We start from the raw sequence: 22,445 nt of genomic DNA on the forward strand, positions 1-22,445 counted from the left end.
CAGAGGTAGTGAGGACTCAGGCTGGGCTAAGGAGACCTCGAACTATGGAGTGCATGAGGCCACTTCCTGGAACTGAGCAAGCCACCTGCTGCTGAGGACCCAGGCTGGCTCCTCGCATCTGTGCTGGGTGCTCTGGGCCCCCATCCCCTTGTTCTGTAGTCCACCTGTGTGTCAGCACTCTACAGAGGGTATAGATGAGAGAGGAAGAGTGCACCGAGGTGAGAGCATTGCCGCCTGGAGTCATCAGGAGCCTGGAGCATCTATTTCCCCTGGTCAGGAGGGTCCTGAGTATTTTATTTAAGAATAATTATTTTAAAGTGAGAGGTTTGTGTGTAGTATATGTAGCATACCAGGGCTGGGTTGCAAGCAACAGAAATAAATTATACTGCCCAATGTTAAGGGAAAGAAGGAAATATTTTGGAAATGTACACTTGGTGGTTCCCACCACATTTTGAGAAGGACAGAAGCCAGAATAGCCATTGCCGAGGGTGATTCTCAGTAGTTGAACACTGTCAGCCTACCCTGTGCTTGCTTCACTCAGATAGCAAATCCTGGGAGACAATGGCCTCTTGGCTGAGCTGATGTCCTGAGTCTTCTTGTGTGGCCAGAGAAGTGAGGTCCTTTGGTTGGTAGCCCACCAGTGTCCCCCATCAAGGGACAGTTCCCCCAAGTTGCAGGTGCTGGGCAGACAGAAACAAGATTACATAAAATGGCAGCTCCCTATGTTAGAGTGTCTCGACCTGTCACCCAGTCCAGTGGCACGATTGTAGCTCACTGCAGCCTTGAACTCCTGGACTCAAGCAGTCGTCCCACCTCAGCCTCCTCAGAGTATCTGGGACTATAGGTGTACACCACCATGCCCGGCTAATATTTAAAAATTTTTTTCTTGTAAAGACAGGGAGGGGCTTGCTATGTTGCCCAGGCTGGTCTCAAACTCCTGACCTTGAACAGTCCCCCTGCCTCAGCCTCCCAAAGTGCTGAGATTACAGGTGTGAGCCACAGTACCCAGCCCAAAAAATAATAGCTCTTTATTAAAGATCTTTGATGCCGGGCGCGGTGGCTCAAGCCTGTAATCCCAGCACTTTGGGAGGCTGAGGCGGGTGGATCACAAGGTCGAGAGATCGAGACCATCCTGGTCAACATGGTGAAACCCCGTCTCTACTAAAAATACAAAAAATTAGCTGGGCATGGTGGCGCGTGCCTGTAATCCCAGCTACTCAGGAGGCTGAGGCAGGAGAATTGCCTGAACCCAGGAGGCGGAGGTTGCGGTGAGCCGAGATCGCACCATTGCACTCCAGCCTGGGTAACAAGAGCGAAACTCCGTCTCAAAAAAAGAAAAAGAAAAAAAGATCTTTGATGACACAGAACCCTCTTTCCCCAACTTCAGCAGCAAACACAGCTTTTTCATCACGTGTGGCCACCATGGTTGAGAAAAGGGGCAGTGACCACGAACAGTGATGAGGTCGGTGGGGAAGGGAGCAGATGGGAAGTCGTGTTTTGATGGCGTGCTGTGACTCGCTGGCTTCTGCAAGCAGGTAATTTCCTGTAAAACCATATTACTTGGAACACATTAAAATGATGGACAAAGTTCAAAGGCAGAATTGTACTTTCCAATAATTGCTGGATATATATAGATTGTTCCTAGATAAGAGTTTTGAAATTATTATGCTTTCCTTGCTAATTGTTTTATTGTTAGACAGTTTGTCCCTGACGTTGAAAGTCTTTGTACACCACTGATTCATCACAAATTCTCCTGGTTGGAATTCAGGAGGTAAGGGAGCACCACTTCTATGTGTGGTCATATGCCAGGTATACCTGTCTTTTGGGTCCCCCTCCAAATCCCCAGATACTACTGGCAGCAGCAGCAGGAAGGAATATAAGACTGAGTGAACTTAATGAATAGGAGAAAGTCTGAAAACTTGAAGGCAGGTCTGGAACAAGCTTTGAGTAGTGAAGGAAGATACAGCCTCTGCCTGAATGTTTGTCCAAGACCCTGCCTCTGTCATGAGGACAGTGAATTAGAGAACACGGTGCCCAGCTGGGCATCCCAGAGGCTGTGCAGAAATGGGTTGACACTATGGGATTAAAGATGTCTTTAAAACCATCACAGGAGGCCAGGTGCAATAGTTCATGCCTGTTAATCTCAGCACTTTGAGAGGCTGAAATGGGAGGATCCCTTGAGCCCAGGAGGTCAAGGCTGCAGTGAGCCATGATCATGCCATTGCACTCTAGCCTGGTTAAACACAAACCATCACAGAAGAAGGAAACGCTGGGGCTCAGGACATAGAACCGCCAAAATATGACTATAGAAGACCCCATGTATGTCACCCCAAAATATACCTCTTTAGAATATGTTGAGCCGGTTATTCTAAGAAACTGCAGACACAACAGGTGTAGCTCTGAAAAGCTGCCCTTTGCAAAAGAAATTATGTCATGAAGGAAATTTACATGAGTACAAGTATCTACCAGGAAGAGACAATGTTTATTACCTGAGAGACATATTTGCATAACCAGATGACCTTTATTCACCATGCATTTCCTTCCCTTGCATCCCATTACTAGTCTCCAACAGCCTAGGAAACCCCAAGCCCCTAATCTTTATATAGCTCAGGATGCTAGATAAGCTTTAGTCTTCTGGCCTTTCTTCAAGTATCTTGCTTCGTGGGACTCTGTTGCATATACACAAAATTAAAAGTTTCCCTCCCATTCGTCTCAATTTGAAGCCCAACCAAAGAATCCAGAAGGGTTAAGGGAAGAATTTTCCCCTCCCCAACTGAAACAAGATATGCACCAAATATAAGATAAAATGCAGATGCTGTGAATGTCTTCAAACTGCAAGCATTGTTGCAATCAGAAGGGAAAAGCACAGGTTGAAAGTGAAGGTCAAGAAATAGAGTGGTAGGCTGGGTGCGGTGGCCCATGCCTATAATGCCAGCACTTTGGGAGGCCGAGGCAGGTGGATCACACTTGAGGTCAGGAGTTCAAGACCAGCCTGACTAACATGGTGAAATCCTGTCTCTACTAAAAATACAAAAATTAGCCGGGTATGGTGTCACACACCTGTAATCCCAGCTACTCGGGAGGCCGAGACAGGGAGAATTGCTTAAACCCAGGAGGTGGAGGCTGCAGTGTGCTGAGATTGCACCACTGTATTCCAGCCTGGGTGACACAGTGAGACTCCATCTCAAAAAAAAAAAAAAAAAAAAAAAAAGAATCGACAGCAGGGAGGTGAAACTTCAGCCACATGGCAGAAGCGCTGGATGCACAATGAACCAACCATCTTCAAGAACTGGGGAAGATTCTGCTTTTTAGATCAAATCCTCAGTATTTTCCACGAGAAGAAGCTTATGAGAATTACTCGAATACTCTCTGTGTATTCAAGGAGGGAGAGGTGGGGACTGGGGTGAAAAACATAGCTTTAAGAAACAGCCTTTAGAAACGCTCACTGTGGACCCAAAACGAACTCAAGTGGAGGTTTCTGACTTAACAAAGACCCTCCCTCACACCCTGCCATTGGCAGAGGCTCAGGAAGACCAAGGCCTGGACTTCCATGGAATGTGCAAGTTCAGCGTGTTCCATGAGGGGGCGCCCATTGCTAGCCCCACTTTGCAGATTCAGACGCTGATCCTGGCAGGGCAGCCAAGCCCTTGTAGGTAGTGGGTGAGGTTGCAGGGCTGTCTGGCCCCAGCGGAGGCCACTGTCTGCTTGGGCACTTTTGACGCAGGGCGTCTCTGTGGTGTTCTGCAAAGGATGTGCCAGGTGCTATGATGAGTGCCACAGCGCTAGGAGGAGTGACCCCAGCAAACCCTGGGCAGGTTCTATCTGGGGTGCCAGCCCCTGGCTTCTACTCTCCAGGCTGTCTACTCAGGGGTCTGGGCGTGGCAGGCAGGTGAACAGGCTGGGCCCTCCCAAGATGGGAGGTGACAAACTTCTAAATCAGGACCCTGCCTCTGGGACACCAAGGGTCCCTGCATTGTGCAGATGGCCTTCAGAGAAACCTGTCCCTCTCTCCGCTCTGCTTGCCCCAAACTGACCCCCAGAGACTGGCCCAGTTCCTTCCATCACTGGCCTTATGTTCCATCCAATATCTGAGATGCAGTTAAATTTGCCCAAAGGCAAAGCTACCAGAGTTTTGGCTGAAGATGACAGCCACGATGCTTCAGACGCAGTGCTCAGGCTGTACCAGGCTATTCTCCTGCCTGTCTCATAAGGAGCTTCCTTCCCTGACAGGGCTTAGCACTGACCCCTGCGGCTGCTGCCTGAGCCTAGGTCCGATAGCAATGTGGGGAGAACTTGTGCTCCCTCCTGGAGAGATCCAGACCCTGGCAGCCCTGGATGGGGACCGGAGCTCCCTGGCCTTGTGTTTCCCGTCTCCCGTGTAGACCTCCGTTTCCCTGATGGGCAAGGTGTTGCGTCCCTTGTGTCTGATGAGCCATGACATGGCTACGTGAACAGTACCACAGCCAGACCTGACTAGCTTTTGGCCACAGCTGCAGGGAGGACACGGGCCTGTGTTGCCTCAGGACTGCTTGTGGTTCCAAGTGGTGAAGCCCTGTCACTGGTACAGGTGAGTGGGAAAGGCTCGGCCACTCTCACCTGCTCAGCCATTGGCAGGCCCAGGGCTGGGGGAAATTCATGGGCAGGGAGGAAACTGACCAACAGCAGAGTTAGGCACACACAGCAGTTCCTGTTTGCGCTGCCTGACTTCCGAGTTTTAAATACAGCCCATTAAGGCAATTAGAGAATTGGTTCCAAAGTTTATCTCCTCTGATTCCAAGAGATAAAAGAAGGCCTAATTTATTTTACCTTTGGGTAAAACGTAGCTGATTTGGGACTGTCTGGTTTTAAAAAATGACCTAGACACAAATGAACAAAACAAAAATGGTTTCGGAGAGAAATTGATCTGCCTGACCCTCCCCTTTTTATGTGGCGTATCTATGCTTCATTGCTTAAAAAAAAAGGTGTTTAATAATTACCCCTATTGACCTCTGTACCTTCTTGACTTCCTCCATTCCTGGGCACAAGACATGGCCATTCCTAGGGCTGGACCGTGCAGGCACGGGTGGTCAGCTGGGCTGCGGCTCCTCCGGCTCTGCAGGGTCACGGAGGAAGGTAAGGTCTGTGGGTGACAGGAAGGCTCATGGCTCTCCTGGCCAGCGCCTGGACAGAGAATTTATTGAGAGAGGGTACAGTGGTGCGTGGGTATCTCCTAATTCAGTCTGAAACTGGGTTTCCTCAGCAATTTTTTCATTCCTTTCATGACTCAGTGAAAAAGTACCTGGCCAGGCATGGGGGCTCATGCCTGTAATCCCAGCCCTTTGGGAGGCTGAGGTGAGGAGACTGCTTGAGTCCAGGAGTTGGAGTCCAGCCTGGGCAACATAGCAAGACCCCATCTTTACAAAAAATATTGTAAAAATTTTAAAAGTAGAAAGAAAAAGTACCTGTATTGTGGATCTATGATGTATGGGGTGCCTTTAATCTTGGGAAGGAATTATAAGACAAACTTTCCTTCCCTAGACTTGATTCTGATAAATACATTCCAGGATATTTAAATTTTTAAATTTTTTGTATGACGGAGTCTCGCTCTGTCACCCCAGCTGGAGTGCAATGGCACGATCTCAGCTCACTGCAGCCTCTGCCTCCTGGTTCAAGTGATTCTCCTGCCTTATTCTCAGTTATTCTCCCTCCCTCTCGCACCCACCACCACACCCAGCTAATTTTTTTTTTTTTTTTTTGTATTTTTAGTATTGACGGTTTTTTGCCATGTTGGCCAGGCTGTTCTTGAATTCCTGGGCTCAAGTGATCCGTCCACCTCAGCCTCCCAAAGTGCTGGGATTACAGGTGTGAGCCACTGCGCCCAGCCCAGGATGTTGTTAAATATTTCTTTTTACTTTTGAAAATAAATGAAATTGGACCACAGAGGTAGAATGACTTTTAAGGCACAGGCACATGGGCCAGGAGGCTCCCAGGGCCTGTCTAGGAGAGAGCTAAGCAAGCAGCTGTGCTTTGGAGATTAGCAGGAAGCTGCGTTCCCTTGCCTGGACGACGTGAATGACTGACTTGGACTCTGGGGCCCAGCGCATGAGCCCTGCGGGGCTGGCACCGGCACCCACCTCCAGCAATAACCAACACTGTGCTTTGGAGCCAGCTCCCCTAGTCCAGGCCGGACTTGCACTTCTGCTGAACCAAGATTCAACTGTGCGTCCTCCTTGCAGTCTCCTGGAACCAGCAGGAGGAAACATGGGGGAGACCGGCCTGAGAAAGCGGAGAGAGGATGAGAAGTCCATCCAGAGCCAAGAGCCCAAGACCACCAGTCTCCAAAAGGAGGTAAGGCGGCCTCTGGTGGGGCGGGGCCTTTGCAGGTTAGGCAAGGGCATCTGAACGGGGGGCACAGGCAGTGAAGTCCTTGCTGATCTCTAGTGACAGGGCAGAAGAGGTGCTCTTTAATTTGTAAAGTACATCTTTAAGGGGACAATCTCTGGACTCACCTCTTTCCCTCTTCCCAGGGAACTCTGCATGGTTTTGTTTGTTTGAGACAGTCTTGCTCTGTCAACAAGGCTGGAGTGCAGTGGTGCGATCTCAGCTCACTACGACTTCCACCTCCCAGATTTAAGCGATCCTCCTGCCGCAGCCTCCTGAGTAGCTGGGATTACAGAGGCATTGCCAAATTTTTAACTTTCAGAAATTTTTTTCTGTGGAGGCAGGCTCTTGCTATGTTGCCCAGGCTGGTCTGGAACTCTTGGGCTCAAGTGACCCTCCTACCTTGGGCTCCCAAAGTGCTGGGATTACTTTGGGAGCCTGGGTGTGAGTCACTGTGCCCAGCCAGAGAGGGCGTTCTGATGGTTGATTCCCCTCAAAATACCTGTCCCTCTTATGTCTGAATGGCTGTCGTGATGGGAAGTATTGCTCCCAGCAGAGCCCGTTCTGTCTTACAGGCGTCTAGCAGGGACGGCAGCCCTGAGTTGGGCTGCAGTGAGCAGCTGGAGCTGGCCCTGGGTCTGGAGGGAAAGGGAGCCTTGGGGCTGGGGTGAAGGCAGAAGGGAGCTGGACACAGCACACTACACCAGGCCCAGGCAGTTGGGAGCAGAGGTACTCAGCGTGGAGGCGCAGGAGGGCTTCAGGCTCCCAGGATGAGGAAAGGCAGCCTCCGGCGAGCTCAGGACAGCTTCTGCTTCCAGAGCCGGGGTCTGGGCGGGGCCTCTGAGAGCTCCCGTGCCTGGCAGCAGAGGGGATGGAGGAGGGACGGCACCAAGGCTTTAGGGCTTGACTGGGGGCTGGCATGGCCTAAATGGCTTGGCCTGGGGTTGAGGTCCCCAGGAGGTAGACGATGGGCTGCAGCCCCCTGCCTCTCTGCCAGTCTTAGGCTAGATCCCAGCAAGAGCCTCAACACAGCTGAGAAATCCCCAGATGTGTCTTCTGAGCTGGGACCAGGTGTGGCTGCACAAGCCTGTAACCTTAGCACTTTGGGGAGCCTGAGGTGGGAGGCTTGCTTGATCCCAGGAGATTAGCCTGCAGTGAGTCATGATCGTGCCACTGCACTCTAAGCCTAGGCGACAGAGCGAGACCTTGAGTCTAAAAACGGAAAACTGAGCTAGGTCTACCTCTCAGGCAGGAAACCTCAGGGTGAATGCAGACCTCACCCAGATCAGAACCCAGGCAGTCCCTCAGCAGAAGGGAGGGAGGATTCCGGAGCCAAACCAAAGCCCTGGGTAGGGCGAAGACGAGGAGGAGGACTGAGCCCGTCCCTCCCTGCCCTGGAAGTGTGCCTTGTCCCTGAAAGCTGATGCTGCGCCCCAGGGATCCTGCTTGTGTGTGCAGCATCCCCAGGGTGGCAGCCTGCAGCTGGGAGCCCCTCGTCCCCTGCGATCTGACTCCAAGCCCAGCCTCTTCCCAGGTGAACACAGGTGCTGGAAACTTCAGGCTCTGGAGATCTGGCTGGGGCCGCTTCTGAAGACAGGTGTTATGAGTAGGACCTCAGTTGGGCTTCTTTTTTCCCTCGTCGTTGATTGGTGTGTAATTTATATGCAATAAAATGTGCAGTGCTTTTTGAGACAGTCTCGTTCTGTCACTTAGGTGTAGTGACTGGCTCAACGCAACCTCCGCCTCCCAGGTTCAAGTGATTCTCCTGCCTCAGCCTCCTAAGTAGCTGGGATTACAGGTGTGCGCCAACACGTCTGGCTAATTTTTGTATTTTTCAGTAGAAATGGGGTTTTACCATGTTGGCCAGGCTGGTCTCAAACTCCGGACCTCCGGTAAAGCGCCTGCCTCGGCTTCCCAAAGTGCTGGGATTACAGGCATGAGCCACCGCCCGTGGCTGAAATGTGCAGATCTTTAGTGCCAAGTTTGATGGGTTTTGACAGATGTGCCACCCCAGAAAGCCCCCTCCTGCCCCTTTCTAGGCAGGGACCCAGCCCTGAGTTCATAGGGTTTTCAATTAGAGTCACCTGTTCTTGAACTTCACAGGAATGGAACCATCTGATGTCTCTCTGAGCTTGGTTCTGTTCTGAGAAAGCTCACATCCTAGCAAACGGCACAGGGCCAGGCACAGTGACTCACTGCACTTTGGGAGGCTGAGCTGGATTGTCTGAGGCCAGGAGTTTGAGGCTGCCGTGAACTATGATTGCACAGCTGTGCTCCAGCCTAGGCGACAGAGAGAGACAGTGACTCTAAATAAACAAACAAAAATAAGATAAAATGGCACCACAGAAAGTTCACAGTCCCCACGACTTTTCTGTTTCTGGGAGGCCCCCTTTGCTCACTCCGCACGGCCCCTCTGGCCTGGATTCCAGGCCCTGACTTCCTCGGCTTTGGTGGCACACTCCTTTCTCATTTGCCCAGAGCAGAGGTGTTTCCTGAGGACTTTTCTCATTGGCAAGCTGTTGCCAAGTCGGCCTTTCCATTGAGGACACAGGATCATGGTTAGGGGCGGAACATGAGTCGCTTCTAGCAGCCTCCTAACCTTTCTGTGCTTTAGCGTCCTCCTCTGTACCATGGGGGTGGTACAGTGTGGCCAGCTCATGGGGCTGTCACGAGAATTCATTGAGTTAACGTGAGCGAAGCCCGGGGAGCGGTGTCCTGCTGTTGCCACAGCAGCCGCCCAGGCTGGAAGCACCTGGGGCATGGGCTTTTGCTGGGCTTCCCCTGGCCCTTTGGAGGGGGGCGGCGCCTGGACTTCTGGGCTGGGCCCGGGCGTGGCACTAACGCCCTCTCCCTTCCTCCACACCCAGCTGGGCCTCATCAGTGGCATCTCCATCATCGTGGGCACCATCATCGGCTCCGGGATCTTCATCTCCCCCAAGTCTGTGCTCAGCAACACGGAAGCCGTGGGGCCCTGCCTCATCATATGGGCGGCTTGCGGGGTCCTCTCGACGCTGGGTAAAGAGACGTGGCTCCCTGGTGGGGCACACTAGGCAGGTGCTATCTGTGCCAGCCCTCGCCCTGCCGGGGTCCCTCTCGGCTCTTGTGTGGCAAACAGGTGTAAATCAGGCTGGTCTGAATGTCCAGCGGCTGGAGCTCAGGGCCATCTGGCAAGGGCACACTATGGTGGCCCTCCATATGAACACAGCCCCCCGGGGGAACACAGCCCCTGGGGTAGGGGCAGTGCCTCACGAGCGGCCTATGGGCCCTTCCTCTCTGCGTTCCAGGTGCCCTGTGCTATGCAGAGCTTGGCACGATGATCACCAAGTCTGGGGGTGAGTACCCCTACCTGATGGAGGCCTACGGGCCCATCCCCGCCTACCTCTTCTCCTGGGCCAGCCTGATCGTCATGAAGCCCTCGTCCTTTGCCATTATTTGCCTCAGCTTCTCCGAGTACGTGTGCTCGCCCTTCTACCCAGGCTGCAAGCCTCCTGAAATTGTTGTGAAATGCCTGGCTGCTGCTGCCATCTGTGAGTACCCAAGCCCAGGGTGGGGGTCAGAAAAGACCTGGTTGTCCGGGGACTCTGCCCTCAGCCCCCAACTAGTGAGCTAGAGTCTCTGGTTTGAGGCCAGGCAGGGCCTGGCATCAGCCTTTGCTGTACCTGTGGGTGCTGCACACTGGGACCCCCATGCCCATGGGGGCTACAGAGAGGGAGGCCACAAGCTGTCCTGAAGGGCATAGTCGGGCTTAGGGCCCGGCTCCTTTCCCGGCATGCTGGCAGGTGCCTGTAATCCTAGCTACTCGGGAGGCTGCCTACCATGCCCTGATAATTTTTTGCTGGCTGAGGCAGCCCAGCTGGATTGCAAAGGTCATCTCCAGGTGCATTTTAAAGGTCCTTAAGCTCCCATATTGGGATCTTCCCTCTTGGGATTTGGGAGGTAAATGTGGTGGCTGGTGGGGGAGCAGGGGTGGGCTGCAGGCAGTGGCTGATACTTGGAATCTCACCACTTTGGGAGGCTGAGGTGGGAGGATTGCTTGAGGCCAAGAGTTTGAGACCAGCCTGGTCAACCTAGTGAAACCCTTGCCTCTACAAAAATAAAAACATTAGCTGGGTGTGGTGGCATGCGCTGGTGTTCCAGCTACTTGGGAGGCTGAGGCAGGGGGATCACTTGAGCCTTGGACCCTGTCTCAAAAAATAAAAGAGGTTGGGCACGGTGGCTCACGCATGTAATCCCAACACTTTGGGAGGCCAAGGTGGGTGCATTACTTAAGGTCAGGAGTTTGAGACCAGGCTTGCCAACATGGCAAAACCCGATTTCTACTAAAAATACAAAAATTAGGCAGGTGGGGGTGGCATGTGCCTGTATTCCCAGCTACTCAGGAGACTGAGGCAGGAGAACTGCTTGATACCCAGGAGGCGGAGGTTGCAGTGAGCCGAGAGAGTGCCGTTGCACTCCAGCCTGGACGACAGAGTGAGACTCCATCTCTAAATAAATAAACATAAAATTACAAAAATTGGATGTGAGGGCGATCTGTCACCCCATTGATCGCCAGGGTTGGTTCGGCTGATCTGGCTGGCTAGGCCGGTGTCCCCTTCCTCCCGAAGCCGCATGCTCAGTCGAAGAGGACAAGCATCCCCGACAGAGAAGGGCCGGCTTTTGGTCAAGGGTATACGAGTAGCTGCACCTCCCTGCTGGAAGCTCCAGACAAGCTCTACTAAAAATACAAAAATCAGCTGGTCATGGCGGCGTGCACCTGTCATAATAACTACTCAGGAGGCTGAGGCAGGAGACTCGCTTGAACCTGGGAGGCAGAGATCACTGAGATCGTGCCACTGCTCTCCAGCCCGGGTGACAGAGTGAGACTCTATCTAAAAAAAAAAAAAAAAAAGTAATAGTAAAAAGTTACAAAGTATATAAAAGAAAGGAGACTCTCTCCAGGGCTTTGTTGAAAACCATAAATGCAGAAACTGCCCCCACCCTTCCAGTATTCATCACGACGGTGAACTCACTGAGCGTGCGGCTGGGAAGCTATGTCCAGAACATCTTCACTGCAGCCAAGCTGGTGATCGTGGCCATCATCATCATCAGCGGGCTCGTGCTCCTGGCCCAAGGTGACCCACAGGAGGGCGGGCCCTGCACAGGCACACGCCAGAACCCCTTCCACTGGGAGCGGGACCAGCCTTGCCCTACAAACCCATCTCCAAGGAATCGTGGCAGGAACTCAGTGGGAGGGATCCTTAGTTTCAGAGTGTTTAATAAGCTGGGGTCATTATCATGCCCGTCTTCACGTGAAGATCTGGCTGGCTGACACCTGCTGTTCACTGTCTGGCTTCATTACAGGAAACACAAAGAATTTTGAGAATTCTTTCGAGGGCGCCCAGCTGTCTGTGGGAGCCATCAGTCTGGCATTTTACAATGGACTCTGGGCCTACGATGGATGGTGAGGCGTCCTGGGATGTCCCGAGTCTAGGGGTGGGTGGGATTCTCCAGGCGACTTTAACTCCAGCCGTCATGGAAAGCAGTGAGCTCCCCTTTCTGGCGTTTGGTGTGACTCTGACACTCACCCTCACATTTCCTTTTTGTGAAGCATGCGACAACCTCGAGCCTTTATTCTCGGAGACGCCTTCTCAGTCAGCCAGAGTGCTCTGTGTAGAACCCTCACCAGGCCAACACAAGCTCAGCGGAATTAGAGGCAGCCAGGGCCCAAGCTTGGGTTTTCTGTTGTTTTGTTTTGAGACCGAGTCTCACTCTGTTGCCCAGGCTGGAGTGCAGTGGCACAGTCTTGGCTCACTGCATCCTCCACCTCTTAGGTTCAAGTGATTCTCCCGCTTCAGCCTTCCAAGTAGCTGGGATTACAGGTGCCTGCCACCACGCCCAGCTAATTTTTGTATTATTAGTAGAGACAGGGTTTCACCATGTTGGCCAGGCTGGTCTCAAACTCCTGACCTCATGATCCACCTGCCTCGGCCTCCCAAACTGCTGGGATTACAGGTGTGAGCCACCATGCCCAGCTGTTTTTTTTTTTTTTTTTAAAGAGACAGGCTCTCACTTGGTCACCCAGGCTGCAGTGAAATGGCATGATCACAGCTCACTGCAGCCTTGAACTGGGCTGAAGCCAGCTTCCCACCTCGGCCTCCTGAGTAGCTGGGACCACAGATAGTAGCTACCACACCCTGATGATTTATTTATTTTTGTTTTGTAGAGACAGAGTCTCTCTCTGTTGCCCAAGCCAGTCTCAAACTCCTGCACTCAAGCAATCCTCTCTCCTCGGCCTCCCAAAGTGCTGGGATTACAGGCGTCAGCCACCACTCCCAGCCCCAGGCTCTTGATTAAACAAAGAATACTCAATAGCTCCTCTATTTAACCCTGAAAATCATTAGGTTTGGGAGCCTCTCTGAACTTACGGTTTAGGGGGCTGTCCTACAAACAAAATATCATACAAATGTTACATACTTATAGGTTTAGTGGGTGAGATTGTTTTTGTCCTTTTTAGAGATGGAGTCTCACTTTGTCACCCAGGCTGGAACACAGTGGCACGATCTTGGCTCACTGTAACCCCCATCCCTCCAGGTTCAAGTAATTCTCCTGACTCAGCCTCCTGAGTAACTGGGATTACAGACACCTGCCACCTTGCACTGCTAATTTTTGTATTTTTCACAGATGAGGTTTCACCATGTTGGCCTGGCTGGTCTCGAACTCCCAACTTCAAGTGATCTGCCTGCCTAGGCCTCCCAAAGTGCTGGCCCATTTTTGTCCTTTAAGGGAGAAGCATGACAGTCTGTGACACTGGTCCTTCTCTCCTGCAAAGCATTTCTAGATTTCATTCTCTTCTCAGAGAATATTCCATTTTTTCAAGGCACCCTGGGGACTCACTACTCTGATTATTCTTCCAAATCTGTGTGATTCCCAAGGAGGGCAAAGACAACCAGCTGACAGATGTGTTGCTCTGGCCAGGGCCATTAACCTGGAAAGAAATTCACCTGGAATTCCTGCAGGAGCGTTTTCTCTCTGGCAGAGAATCTTAAATGAGGCCAACATTTATTATTATGGGTTCATAATAGAAAAATAAAGTCAAGCCGCGTCATGCTTGTATCTTTCTTCCAGGAATCAACTGAATTACATCACAGAAGAACTGCAAAACCCTTACAGGTAACGTTGAGTCAGTGTAGGGGACAGGGCGGGGCAGGCTGATTTCTCTTGGTGAAGGCTGGAGCTGTTTCCCTGGTTATTCCATGATACCCTTTCCAACAGTGAATGATTTTTTTCTTTCTTCTTCTTTTTTTTTTTTTTTGAGATGGAGTCTTGCTCTGTTGCCTAGGCCGGAGTGCAGTGGTGCAATCTGAGCTCACTAATTTTTATTTTTATTTTTTTAGTAGAGATGGGATTTTGCCATGCTGGCCAGGCTGGTCCTGAACTCCTGGCCTCAGAAGATGTCTCCTGTCTCTGCCTCTCAGGTGTGAGCCATTGCACCCGGCCATCGATTGGTTTCTTATGAGCTCACTGTGCACGCCTAGAGTTTGGTTTGGTTTGGGGCAGAGCAGTGGCTGCTAAGGGGAGGAAGAGTTTGGTTTTCCTTTATCTCTGGCTATTTTTGCTTTATAAATAGTTCCATGTGAACTGCTCTGGAGTCAGAGGCACCATTCTCATTTGAAAATGTCTCATGTTCCTGCTGGAGTGCTGCTGCCTGCAAATCATCTCCCTGGGAGGGCCTCAGGGAAGGTGTCTGTCTCCACGGGAGGCTCTGGTCTGACCATGGGTCTCTGTGTCATTTCACCTCCCAGAAACCTGCCCTTGGCCATTGTCATTGGGATCCCCCTGGTGATGGCATGCTACATCCTCATGAACGTGTCCTACTTCACCGTGATGACCACCACCGAGCTCCTGCAGTCCCCGGCCGTGGCTGTGGTGAGTGCCTGGATTTCGCTGCTGGAGGGGCCATGGCTTATGGGAAGGGGTAAGGCAGGTATCAGCACTGGAGCTGAGGTCCCTCCCAGAGAAGGAGGACAATAGTCACGGAAGAGCCTGGGAGACCAGACAAATCAGGGCAGCCCCTGAGCCCCACACGAGGTCAGGCATCAGCAGAGATGGGACCAGGTGCCTGGGTGCACACAGCGTGGAGCTGGAGGCAGGGCTGGGCTGGCCAGGGTTGCAGTTTGACAGATAAGCATGAAGCAGAGGCAGAAAGTGCCAGGGAGTCGGGGAGGGGGGGGTCATTATATTAGGTTGGTGGAAAAGTAATTGCCATTTTTGCCATTCCTTTCAATGGCAAAATGGCAGTTACTTATGTACCACCCTAAATACTAATGAATCATAGAAGCTGAGAGGTGAGAGGCCCTGGGGTCCGTGAGGAGGCAGCTGGAGACCTCCTGCAGTTGCCAACAGCCAGCCAAGTGCTGGGGATTTGGAAGGTGCAGGAGACACAGTGTGGCTAACTGCTGAGGTCACTGACTGCGAGACTGGGGCTGCTCAGGTGGGAGGGAGAATTCAGCCATTTCGGTTGGCGTGCAGGTTTGGGGAAGTGAGAGGTGAATCAGGATTTTGACATGACCAAGAATTATGCAGCTAGGTGTGGTGGTGCGTGCCTGTGGCCCCAGCTACTTGGAACACTGAGATGGGAGGATCGCTTGAGCCCAGGAGGTTGAGACTGCCTTGAGACATAATCACACCATTGTACTCCAACCTGGGCAACAGAGTGCAATCCTGTCTCAAAAAAACAAAACAAAACAAACAAACAAAAAAAAAACCATCAAATTTAAAAATAAAGATTTGGCCGGGCACAGTGGCTCACACCTGTAATCCCAGCACTTTGGGAGGCCAAGGCAGGCAGATCACAAGGTCAGGAGTTCAAGTCCAGCCTGGCCAACATGGTGAAACCCCCCTCTAACAAAAATACAAAAATTAGCTGGGCGTGGTGGCAGGTGCCTGTAATCCCAGCTACTCGGGAGGCTGAGGCAGGAGAATCACTTGAACCTGGGAGGCGGGGGTTGCAGTGAGCGGAGACATCACCATTGCCCTCCAGCCTGGGAAATAAGAACAAAACTCCATCTCAAAACAAATACATAAAATAAAGATTTATCTCAGGGAGTAGTAGATAAGAGATTTCTCTTGCCATCACAAGATCTGGAGACAGGCGAGTGGCGTTCCCCCCTCTCCTCTGCAGTGGAGGAGTCGGAGGCTATGCCCTGAGCTGAGGTGGGTCCCTGGGTCCCCTGGGAGGCCTGAATAGCTTTTGGGGGCTGGTGGCTCTTGGAGGCCAAGAAAGACCCTCAGGACTCATCTCGCTTCTCTCACCAGACATTTGGTGACCGTGTTCTCTATCCAGCTTCTTGGGTCGTTCCACTTTTTGTGGCATTTTCAACCATCGGTGCTGCTAATGGGACCTGCTTCACAGCGGGCAGGTAGGGAACTCCCGGCTGTCACTCCCAGGGTGGGCAGGGGCAGCCAAGCCAATGTCACACCCAAGGAATACACACAGCTGAAATCTTCAGGGCTCTGCCAGGGGAATGAGCAAATGAGGCTAATTAATATATGCATCACCTCACATACTTACCATGTCTTTGTGGTGAGTACATTGGAAATCCACTAGCCATTTTGAAATGTACACCACTGTTAACGATAGTCACATTGCTGTGCAATGGATCACCAGAGCTTACTCCTCCCGTCAAACAAACTCTCTAGCCGCCGACCAACATTTCTCCTTTTGCCATCTCAGGCCCCGCTTCCTTCAGCCCCTGATAACCAATGTTCTACTCTCTATTGCTATGTTTGAAATTTTAGATTTCACGTATGTCGCAGGTGATTACAAGTATCTAGGCTCTCGAGGCACAGAGATAAGAATTTCTTGTTGTTCAAGAAAGGCAGATGGGCCAGGCGCAGTGGCTCACGCCTGTAATCCCAGCACTTTGGGAGGCTGAGGCGGGCGAATCACCTGAGGTCGGGGTTTCGACACCAGCCTGACAGACATGGAGAAAACTTGTCTCTACTAAAAATACAAAATTAGCCAGGCGTGGTGGCACATGCCTATAATCCCAGCTACCTGGGAGGCTGAGACAGGAGAATCACTGGAACCTGGGAGGCAGAGGTTGCAGTGATCCAAGATCGCGCCAGTGCACTCCAGCCTGGGCAACGAGCAAAACTCCGTCTCAACAAAAGAAAAAAAGGCAGATTTATTAGAGAAAGGAGAATACATTGTAAGGGTGCAATAGGCGGGCAGGTCAGTGAAAGGAGCTGACTGAAAAGAGACAAAGGCTTGCTGGGATTTTATAGACTGGTGCTTGTGCTGTGTGCTGGAGAGGGGTACGTGAAGTACTGATCATGCGAAGGATGCAGTGAGCTAACTGGTGTTTTTCTATTAGCTGAGGGTCTGGCAATCACTGGGCGTGGGAAGACTGTGTGTCCTGGATCAGGAAGAAAGGCAGGCTTGTAGCTTACCTGCTTCCCCTCTTTGTGCTTTCCCTTAGTCCCACCAGCCTGACTCATTTTCCCTAATTACAGCTCCATAACATTTAAGGGAATACCATGGGATGTTTGTCTTTGTCTGGCTTGTTTCACTTAGCATAATGTTCTCTGGAGTCATCCCTGTTGTCAAAAATGACAGAATTCCATTCCGTTTAGAGGCTGAATCGTATTCCATTGTATATACATTTTTATTCATTCATCTGTTGACAGACACTGAGGTTGTTGTCTGTGTCTCGGCTATGGCGAATAACGAAATGAACACGGGAGTGCAGACACCTGACATGCGGATTTCTTTAAAGTATACTTTAAGTTCTGGGGCACGTGCAGAATGCAGATGTGTTACATAGGTACACATGTGCCATGGTGGTTTGCTGCATCCATCACCCTGTCATCTACATTAGGTATTTCTCCTAATGTTATCCCTCCCCTCTTCCCCCAACCCCCGCTATCCCTCCCCTAATGCCCCATCCCCCAACGGGCCCTGGTGTGTGATGTTCCTTCCGTGTCCATATGTTTTCATTGTTCTACACCCACTTATGAGTGAGAATATGTGGTGTTCGGTTTTCTGTTCTTGTGTCAGTTTGCTGAGAATGATGGTTTCCAGCTTCATCCATGTCCCTGCAAAGGACATGAACTCATCCTTTTTTATGGCTGCATAGTATTCCATGGTGTCTATGTGCCACGTTTTCTTTATCCAGTCTATCACTGATGAGCATTTGGGTTGGTTCCAAATCTGCTATTGTGAACAGTGCTGCAATGAACATACATCTGCATGTGTCTTTATAACAGAATGATTTATAATCCTTTGGATACATACCCAGTGGTGGGATTGCTGGGTCAAATGGAATTAATATTTCTAGATACTTGAGGAATCACCACACTGTTTTCCACAATGGTTGAACTAATTTACACTCCCACCAACAGTGTAAAAGTGTTCCTATTTCTCCACATCCTCTCCAGCATCTGTTGTCTCCTGATTTTTTAATGATTGCCATTTTAACTGGCATGAGATAGTATCTCAATGTGGTTTTGATTTCCATTTCTCTAATGCCCATGAGGATGAGCTTTTTTTCATATGTTTGTTGGCTAAATAAATGGCTTTTATTATTATTATTATTATTATTATTTTTTTTTTTTTTTTTTTTTTTTTTTTTTTTGAGACGGGGTTTCGTTCGTTACCCAGGCTGGAGTGCAATGGCGCGATCTCGGCTCACCACAACCTCCGCCTCCTGAGTTCAGGCAATTCTCCTGCCTCGGCCTCCTGAGTAGCTGGGATTACAGGCACGTGCCACCATGCCCAGCTAATTTTTTTTTTTTTTTGTATTTTTAGTAAAGACGGGATTTCACCATGTTGACCAGGATGGTCTTGATCTCTTGACCTCGTGATCTACCCGCCTCGGCCTCCCAAAGTGCTGGGATTACAGGCTTGAGCCACCGCGCCCAGCTCAGGAGCTTATAAGGCAGGCCTGGTGGTGGTGAAATCTCTCAGCAGTTGCTTGTCCATAAAGGGTTTTATTTATCCTGCAGTTACAAATCTTAGTTTGGAGGGATATGAAATTCTGGTTTGAAAATTCTTTCCTTTAAGGATGTTGAATATTGGCCCCCACTCTCTTCTGGCTTGTAGGGTTTCAGTTTCTGCTGAGAGATCCGCTGTGAATCTGATAGACTTCCCTTTGTAGGTAACCCGACCTTTCTTGCTGGCTGTCCTTAGCATTTTTTTCCTTCATTTCAACCCTGGTGAATCTGACGATTATGTGCCTTGGGGTTCTTCTGGAGGAATATCTTTGTGGTGTTCTCTGTATTTCTTGAATTTGAATGTTGGCCTCCCTTGCTAGGTTGGGGAAGTCCTCCTGGATTATATCCTGAAGAGTGTTTTCCACCTTGGTTTCATTCTCCCTGTCACTTTCAGGTACACCAATCAAATGTAGATTAGGTCTTTTCACATAATCCCGTATTTCTTGGAAGCTTTGTTCATTTCTTTTCACTCTGTTTTCTCTAATATTGCCTTCTTGCTTTATTTCATTGAGTTGATCGTCAGTCTCTGTTATTCTTTCTTCCGCTTGATTGATTTGGCTATTGAAACTTGTATATGCTTCATGAAGTTCTTGTGCTGTGTTTTTCAGCTCTATCAAGTCATTTATGTTCTTCTCTACACTGGTTGTACTAGTTAGCATTTCATCTAACCTTTTATCAAGGTTCTTAGCTTCCTTGCATTGGGTTAGAACGTGTTCCTTTAGCTCAGAGAAATTTGTTATTAGCCACCTTCTGAAGCCTGCTTTTGTCAATTGTCAAACTCATTCTCCATCCAGTTTTGTTCCCTTGCTGATGAGGAGTTGTGATCCCTTGGAGGAGAAGAGGCATTCTGGTTTTTGGAGATTTCAGCCTTTTTGCGCTGATTTCGTCCCATCTTCATGGATTTATCTACCTCTGGTCTTTGACGTTGGTGACTTTTGGATGTGGTCTCTAAGTGGATGTCCTTTCTGTTGATGTTCAAACTACTTTCTGTTTGCTAGTTTTCCTTCTAACAGTCAGGTCCCTCTGCTGCAAGTCTGCTGGAGTTTGCTGGAGGTCCACTCCAGACCCTACTTGCCTGGGAATCACCCACATGAGCTGTAGAACAGCAAAGATTGCTGCCTCTTTCTTCCTCTGGTAGCTTCATCCCAGAAGGGTACCCACCAGATGTCAGCCAGAGCTCTCCTGTGTGAGGTGTCTCCAAGTCAGGATACACGGGGTCAGAGCGCCACTTGAGGAGGCATTCTGTCCCTTATTGGAGCTCAAGTGCTGTTCTGGGAGATCCGTTGCTCCCTTCAGAGCTCAGTTTGAAATGCAGAGATCACTTGCCTTCTGCGTTGCTCTCGCTGGCAACTGCGGACTGGAGCTGTTCCTATTCAGTCATCTTGGTGGAGATCCTCTGACATGTAGATTTCGGTTCATTCAAATATATACCCAGAGGTACATGGGAGTGCAGATATTTGACATACAGATTTCAGTTCATTCAAATATATACCCAAGGCTGGGTGCAGTGGCTCACACCTGTAATCCCAGCACTTTGGGAGGCCGAGGTGGGCAGATCACTTGAGGTCAGGAGTTCAAGGCCAACCTGGCGAAATCCTCTCTCTACTAAAAATAAAAAAATTAGTGGGGCATGGTGGCAGATGCCTGTAATCCTAGCTACTCAGGAGGCTGAGGCAGGAGAATCACTTGAACCTGGGAGGTAGAGGTTGCAGCAAGCTGAGATCACACCAGTGCACTCCAGCAGTGACACAGTCATGGCTCACTGCAGCCTCACACTCCTATGCGTAAGTGATCCTCCCGCCGCCTCTCAAGTAGCTGGGACTACAGGCATGTGCCACCATGCATGGCTAATATTGTTTTGTAGATGTGAAAGCTGGTCTCAAACTCCTGGCCTCAAGCAATCCTCTCACTTCAACCTCCCAAGGTGCTGGGATTACAGGCATGAGCTACAGTGGCTGGCCTGGTATCAATTTATTTTTATTATTTTATATTTTATTTTTCTGAGACAGTCTTGCTCTGTCAATTAGGCTAGAGTACAGTGGTGCAATCTCAGCTCACTGCAACTTCCACCTCCAGGTTAAAGTGATTGTCCTGCCTCAGCCTCCCAAGTAGCTGGGATTACAGATGCCCACCACCAGACCTGACTAATTTTTGTATTTTTAGTAGAGACAGGGTTTCACTATGTTGGTCAGGCTGGTCTTGAACTCTTCACCTCAAGTGATCCACTCACCTTGGCCTCCCGAAGTCCTGGGATTACAGGCATGAGCCACTGCGCCAGGCATCAATTCTTTAGAAGTTTGAAAATGCCCATCGTAGCTCACTGCTATTTTTATGTTTCCCATGGTCTTAAAAATAATGTGTATTCTGTAATTACGTGTAGATTTTTATATGATCACGATTGTAACTTGTAATGTTGAAATCTTGTGCTCAGATTGGATAATTTGCCAATTTTTGTTTTCTATGTTTTAAGGACTCCTGTTTTTGTTGTTGTTGTTTGAGATGGAGTCTTGCTCTGTTGCCCAGGCTGGAGTGCAGTTGTGCAATCTCGGCTCACTGCAACCTCTGCCTCCCAGGTTCAAACAATTTTCCGACCTTAGCCTCTGGAGTAGCAGGGATTACAGGCACCTGCCACCATGCGTGGCTAATTTTTTTTGTTTTTAGTAGAGATGGGGTTTCACCATGTTGGTCATGCTGGTCTTGAACTCCTGACCTCAAGCAGTCCACCCACCTTGGCCTCCCAAAGTGCTGGGATTACAGGTGTGAGCCACCACACCTGGCTGTGGCTCTCATTTTTTATATCTTCTTGATGGATGGTTCCCTTTTTCAGTATTTTTTTTTTCTTTTTTTGGAGACAGAGTCTCATTCTGTCACCCAGGCTGGAGTCTGGAGTGCAATGATGTGATGTCAGTTCAATGCACCCTCCGCCTCCCAGGTTCCAATGATTCTCCTGCCTCAGCCTCCTGAATAGCTGGGACTACAGGCATGCACCACCATGCCCAGCTAATTTTTTGTATTTTTAGTAGAGACAGGGTTTCACCATGCTGGCCAGGCTGGTCTCAAACTCCTGACCTCAAGTGATCCACCTGCCTTGGCCTCCCAAAGTGCTGGGATTACAGGCATGAACCATTGTGCGTGGCTCACATTTTTAATTATGGTAACTTTTTCAAGAAATTCTGGTTAGCCAGAGAATACCAGAGGCTTAAAAGGCTAGAGGGAAGGAGAGATAGGGAGAGACTTGCTAGAGGATACAAAATTACTGCTAGACAGGAGGTATAGGTTCTAGTGTTTTACACGCTGCAGGGTGGCTATAGCTCACATTCATATTAATATATAGCTTCAGATAGCTAGAGGAGGATATTGAATATTCCCAACACAAAGAAATGGTAAATTAAAAAAAATATATGTTAGTTATTGTAGAGATGGGATCTTACTGTGTTGCCTAGGCTGCTTTCTAACTCCTGGGCTCAGGTGATCCTCCCGCCTTGGCCTCCCAACTTGCTGGGATTGTAACTGTGAGCCACTGCACCTGTTCTTTGAGTGCATTTAACCTCCTCACTCACTCTGCCAAAACCTACTTCTCTCCTGCGGACAGAGCCTCATCTGTAGCCCAGGTGCGTGCTCAGCAACCTTCCTGAGCCTCCCGAGGGCTCCTTAGTGGACTCTGGAGCACACGTCCTCGGTGGCTCTGGACGGACAGCCTGCACTCCGGTCAGCAGACTCCCATGTCATTATTTTCCAGACTCATTTACGTGGCGGGCCGGGAGGGCCACATGCTCAAAGTGCTTTCTTACATCAGTGTCAAGCGCCTCACTCCAGCCCCTGCCATCATCTTTTACGTGAGTACGAGTCCCGCTAACAGCCCATCTTCAAGGCAGGGGCCCTCCATCCACAGGGGAGTAGCCCTGCCCTGCTAAGCCCGGTGGCCTCCAAATGACCCAGATGGGCTTATTCCTTGCCATCAAAAGGATATAGAAAGAATCCCAAGACAAGCCAAACAATGTACCCAATAACTGCTCCTTTGTCGGCATTTATCCATGGAAGGCATGGTTTGTGCCCTCAGTGCCTCTGTGTGCATTTGTCTGTGCCTCGACCCCGGTAACAAACCCTATATA

General features: G+C 50.1%; 1 protein-coding gene across 5 annotated transcripts in view; it reads left to right on the forward strand.

The window, feature by feature from the left end:
* The first annotated feature begins 1,213 nt into the window (after positions 1–1,213).
* The window catches only part of SLC7A9 (solute carrier family 7 member 9), a 31,873-nt gene continuing 10,641 nt past the window's right edge, over positions 1,214–22,445 (forward strand). Inside the window, exons 1-10 of one of the 5 annotated variants that reach the window (XM_039467120.2) lie at positions 1,224–5,112; positions 6,216–6,327; positions 9,228–9,692; positions 9,802–9,887; positions 11,346–11,471; positions 11,701–11,800; positions 13,465–13,509; positions 14,142–14,265; positions 15,655–15,758; positions 22,073–22,169. In XM_039467120.2, the coding sequence (XP_039323054.1) occupies positions 6,275–6,327; positions 9,228–9,692; positions 9,802–9,887; positions 11,346–11,471; positions 11,701–11,800; positions 13,465–13,509; positions 14,142–14,265; positions 15,655–15,758; positions 22,073–22,169 (1,200 nt within the window). In that variant the 5' untranslated portion in view covers positions 1,224–5,112; positions 6,216–6,274. Of the gene's footprint in view, positions 6,328–7,608; positions 7,895–9,227; positions 9,888–11,345; positions 11,472–11,700; positions 11,801–13,464; positions 13,510–14,141; positions 14,266–15,654; positions 15,759–22,072; positions 22,170–22,445 lie in introns of all 5 variants that reach the window. The other 4 variants (XM_039467121.2, XM_074386597.1, XM_074386596.1 and 1 more) reach the window with 4 other exon arrangements.

The sequence above is a fragment of the Saimiri boliviensis genome, chromosome 14 (genome assembly GCF_048565385.1).
Source record: "Saimiri boliviensis isolate mSaiBol1 chromosome 14, mSaiBol1.pri, whole genome shotgun sequence".
Lineage (NCBI taxonomy): Eukaryota > Metazoa > Chordata > Mammalia > Primates > Cebidae > Saimiri > Saimiri boliviensis.